Genomic DNA, 5,000 nt, shown 5'->3' on the forward strand with positions numbered 1-5,000 from the left:
GCTGCTGGTGCTGCTGCAGATGAGGATGCAACAGACTCCGTGGGGTGTATGCGCACCTCTCGTGAATATAGACAAAGAATGGCAAAAGATTCGTTGGGGTGTCTGCTGAGCTCTCCTCTCTTTCTTACACTTTTTCCTGACTTTGTTGAGGTATTTATTCTTATTTATTTATTTATTTATTTATTTATTTATTTATTTATTTTATTTATTTATTTTATTTATTTTATTTATTTTATTTATTTTATTTATTATTCTTTTTTCTTCCTACGCTTTTATACATAATATTGCCAATTCTCAATCTTTTGCTGCTGCTGCTGCTGCTGCTGCTGCTGCTGCTGCTACTGCTGCTGGTGCTGGTGCTGCTGCTACTGGTGCTGCTGCTACTGCTGCTGCTCCTACTGTTGCTACTGCTGCTGTGTGTTATTGTTGCTGCAGCGTGTAAAGAATGCAAAAGAAGGGAGAGTACAGACAAGAACAGGTGTGCATATAAGTGCAGCAGCAGCAGCAGCAGCAGAAAGAATAATAAGAAGAAAAGCCTTATGTAAATATTTATTTGCTGTTACTTTCTTTGTATCATTAGTTGGAGGTATTATAGCTATTGCTGTTGTATTCTCTTCTTCATAATACCATATCCTCCTGCTGCTCCTGCTGCTGCAGTTGCTGCTGCTGCTGCTGCTGCTGCAGTTGATGCAGTTGATGCAGCAGCGACAGCAGCAGCAGCAGCAGCAGAGAAAAGGCAGCAGCCACAATTACAGTGTAACTTCTAACCTTTTACTACATCAGCAGCAGCTGCTGCTTTATCAGCTGCTGTTGCTGCTGAATCAGCAGCATCAGCAGCTGCAGCAGCGTTAGCAGCAGCAGCAGCAGCAGCAGCAGCACCAGGTACGTGGTGTACGTACACCTCATTTTGTGGGGAGATAATGCCTGGGTCTTTGATGCGCCACATTGGTGATCCACGCAGGAAGCCACATGACCCTAAACAGCAGCAGCAGCAGCAACAGCAGCAGCAGCAGCAGCAACAGCAACAGCAGCAGCAGAGGCAGCAAGCTGAGATGTAGGATGTAGAAGAGCAGCAGCAGCAGAAGCAGCAAGCTGAGATGTAGGATGGAGAAGAGCAGCAGCAGCAGCAAGCTCAACAGCAGCAACAGAACAGCGGCAGGGCATCGGCAGCAGCACCAGCATCTGCAGCAGCAGCAGCAGCTGTAGGAGCAGCAGCAGCAGCAGGCGTACCACAGCAGGGGAGGGAGACAGCAAAGAAATGTTTTGCTGTTTTATATTGCTGCTGCAGCAAATCAAAGAATGGCTGCAGCGGTGCATGCGAATGAACCCCTAGCAGCACAACTACATCAGGCTCCTGCTGCTGCTGCTGCTTATTCTGCTGCTGCTGCTGCTGCTGCTGCTGCTGCATGACGGATTGAAGGGTTGCGAAGCAGAAGTCCTCTGCCTTCCCTCGGAAGCAAAATATGCGATCTTCAACAGCACCAACAAATTGGCATGCAGCAGCAGCAGCAGCAGCAGCAGGTTGCTGCTGCAGTTGCTGCTGCTGCTGCTGCATGCGAGGGTCAATGGAGATGCAGCGCCAAGACGGGGGAGTTCGTAGGCAGACAGCAGCAGCAGTTCTCTGCAACAACAGCAACACAAATATAGGGAAGCGGATGAGCTGCTGCTGTTGCTGCTGCTGCAGTTGCTGCTGCTGCTGCAGCCGCTGCCTCTTTTCGGTGCATCTTATGTGTCCGCATGGCAGATGCAGCACGAGCAGCAGCAGTACAGCAAAAGCTGCTGCTGCAACACGTGCAGCAGCAGCAGCAGCTGCTGCATCACGCACTTTAACAGTTGCTGCAGCAGCAAGTACAGCAGCAGCAGCAGCAGCAAATAAAGCAGCAACAGCAGCAGGTACAGCAGCACGAGTAGCCCGTACAGTAACAACAGCTGCTATCTGCTGCTGCAGCACATACAGCATTACATACATCATTAGCAGCAGCAGAATCATCAGCAGCACATCAGCAGCACCATAAGCAGCACCATCAGCAACAGCAACAGCAGCAGCAGCAGCAGCAGCAGCAGCAGCAGCAGCAGCAGCAGGTATTTACAGGTATTTTTCCATCTCCTGGTATAAAAACGAAGACAAAATTTTCATCAAAATTTTTCACCAAAAGGCGAACAGCAGATAACCTACACACATACACATTTGCTGCTGCACGACGAGCTGCTGCTGCTGTTGCTGCTGTTGCTGCTGCTGCTGTTGCTGTTATTGTTGGTGCTGCTGTTGATAGTTGTGCTGCTGCTGGTGCTGCTGCTGTTAGGTCTAGGTACACAGTTCGTCCTTACGCAATAGTAGATATATATACTCACAGATAGCTGTTGCTGCAGCAGCAACTGCAGCAGGAGCAGCAACAGCAGCAGCAGGCAGCAACAGCAGCAACAGCAGCAGCAGCAGCCTTACATGGCAGCAGTTACTCCGACAGATTCTGTCAATTCCTTCGTTGCTACAAACCCACGGCCTCTTGCTGCCTGTAAGCATACAGCAGCAGCAGCAGCAGCAGCAACAGCAGCAGCAGAAGAAGCAACAGTTGGCGCGAGAGAAAAGTATTGAAGCATGGCTGTGATCACACAAGCAGCAGCAGCAGCAACGGCAGCAGGAGCAGCAGAAGCAGCAGCAGGAGCAGCAGCAGCAACTGACTATTTGCATGAAGGGTAGCTTCTTTTGCTGCCCCTGCAGCAACGCAAGGAAAGAAGAGATATGCCGCAGCAGCAGAGGAGTCTCCACCTCATTGGTTGCTGCTGCTGCTGCTGCTGTTGCAGTTGCTGCTGCTGTTGTTGCTGCTGCTGCTGACGGCTCCGTGCATGTTGCTGCTGCAGTTGCTGCAGCTGGAGGTGCTGCTGTGGTGCCACGAGGATAGATGAAGGCAGCAGCAGCAGCAGCAGTTGCTGCTGCAGCATCAAATGGGGTAGCTTCCCTGCAGCAGCTGCAGCTGCACGTCCAACTCGTGCTGCTGTTGCTGCTGCTGCTGCTGCTGCTGGCTAGCTGCTGCGGCAAAGGAGCTGACGTCCTCGCTATGTGTATAGACAGCTGCTTCTCTCCTCTGCAGCCGCTGCTTGCATTGTCTAAGAATTGAATTGCTGCTGCTGCTGCTGCTGCTGCGCAAGGTTTCCTACTATCTGCTGCTGCACCAGCAGCACCATCAGCACCACCAGCAGCAGCAGCAGCAGCAGCAGCAGCAGGGTGGGCATACACTACAAAACAGTATCCATGCTTCCTCTCCATAGAAGAAAAAAGACCAAAACAGCAAAAGAGGGATCGTAAGGATTCGTTGCTGCTGCTCCTGCTTATGCCCCTTACTGCAGCAGCAACAGCAGCAGCAGCAGCACAAGCAGCAGCAGCAGCACATGCAGCACAAGAAGAAGAAGCAAACGGTGTATTATTGGCAAGAACAGACAGAGCATGCCCCAACATAAGAAGAACAGCAACCTACTGCAGCAGCAACAACAGCAGCAGCAGCAACAGCAGCAGCAACAGCAGCAGCAATAAAATAAACCTACCGTACAACTTGTAGCTTGCATGCTGCTGCTGTTGCTGTTTTTTTTTCTGTTGCTGCTGCTGCTGCTGCTCCTGCTGCTGGTGGTGGACTTGCTGCTGCCCACAAAAATCATTGGGTTCCCCACCATTCGTGTGGGGTTTAACCTGCTGCTGCTGCTGCTGCTTGTGTTGCACCTGCTGCTGCTGCTGCTGCTGTCGTACTAAACACTCGAGTTGCTGCAGCAGCAGCGGCAGCAGCAAATCCAAGGAAGATGAATCAGAACCCTTACTTAAAGCTTCTGCTGCACCTGCAACAGCAGCAGCAGCTGCTGCTGCTACTGCTGGTGATGCTGCTGCTGCTGCTGCTGCTGGAGTTGCTGCTGCATTGTCTTCTTGGGATATACCTTTTGGTGGCTTCCCGGGGGTTGCTGCTGCTGCTGTTGCTGCTGCTGCTACTGCTGTTGCTGCTGCTGCTACTGCTGAAGAGAGAACTGCAGCAGCAGACGCAATTGCAGCAGCAACATCGGCAGCAGCCCTTGCTGCTGCCGCTGGTGCAGCAGCAGCTTCTGTTGTTGTTGTTGTTGCTGCTGCTGCTGTAACGGGGGATTCAGAAGAACTACAGGCATAACAGGGGCCTCTTGTCATTGCAGTATATGCTGCTGCTGCTGCTGCTGCTGCTGTTGCTGTTGTTATTGCTGCTACTGCTGCTGTTGTTGCCGTTGCTGCTGGTGCTGCAGTTTGTGTTGCTGTTGCTGCTGGTCTTCTGTTGCCTTCGTGTTCAACCTCCTCTCCTGCTGTTGCTGTGCCTGCTGCTGCTGCTGCTGTTACGGATGCTGCTATTGCTGCTGCTGTTGCTGCTGCATTTGCAACTGCAGCAGCAGCAGCAGCAGCAATAGGAGAGCAACGCAATGACTCTGTATATAAGCTGCTGCCGTGCTGCTGCTGTTTTGTTGTTGCTGCTGCTGTTGCCTCCTGTGTCTGCTGCAGCTGTTATTATATTTTATATATTTACTATTAATTAAATAAATAAAATAATAAAAAGAATATTTTTGCTGCTATAAAAAGTATAAATAATTTAATCACCTTTGCTGCAGCAGCAGCAGCAGCAGCAGCAGCAGCAGCAGCAGAAGGAAGGCAGCAGAGGCGGCAGCAGCTGAATCTTTTCTTTTGCATGCATGCAGCAAAATATTAATTAATAAATATTATTTATATGTAAAATACAATGTAAGAAGAGATGTGTACAGCTGCATGCAATAGCAACAGCAGCAACAGCAGCAGCAGCAGCACAAGAGACCAGCTCCTTCATGATCACTAGCAACAACAGCTGCAGCAACAGCAGCAGCAACAGCAGCAGCAACAGCAGCAGCTGCTGCAGCAACAGCAGCAGCAGGGATACGTTTTACAACAATGACTTCTTACATTCATTGACTCTAACAGCAGCAGCAGACACACAAACAGCAGCAGCAACAGCAGCAGCAGCAGC

At 50.5% G+C, this 5,000-nt stretch overlaps 1 protein-coding gene across 1 annotated transcript in view; it reads right to left on the bottom strand.

Moving 5' to 3' along the window:
• EMWEY_00001910 (hypothetical protein, conserved) overlaps nt 1–4,162 on the bottom strand; it is a gene marked incomplete at both ends in the record, with an annotated part of 4,985 nt that extends 823 nt beyond the window's left edge. Inside the window, 6 exons of the mRNA XM_013477150.1 lie at nt 269–429; nt 769–975; nt 1,231–1,724; nt 2,444–2,511; nt 2,681–3,165; nt 3,541–4,162. Of these exons, the coding sequence (XP_013332604.1) occupies nt 269–429; nt 769–975; nt 1,231–1,724; nt 2,444–2,511; nt 2,681–3,165; nt 3,541–4,162 (2,037 nt within the window). The remainder of the gene's footprint in view (nt 1–268; nt 430–768; nt 976–1,230; nt 1,725–2,443; nt 2,512–2,680; nt 3,166–3,540) is intronic.
• Between the last annotated feature and the right edge of the window lie 838 nt (nt 4,163–5,000).

This window comes from Eimeria maxima, genomic scaffold (assembly GCF_000499605.1).
Source record: "Eimeria maxima Weybridge genomic scaffold, Emw_scaff10, whole genome shotgun sequence".
Lineage (NCBI taxonomy): Eukaryota > Apicomplexa > Conoidasida > Eucoccidiorida > Eimeriidae > Eimeria > Eimeria maxima.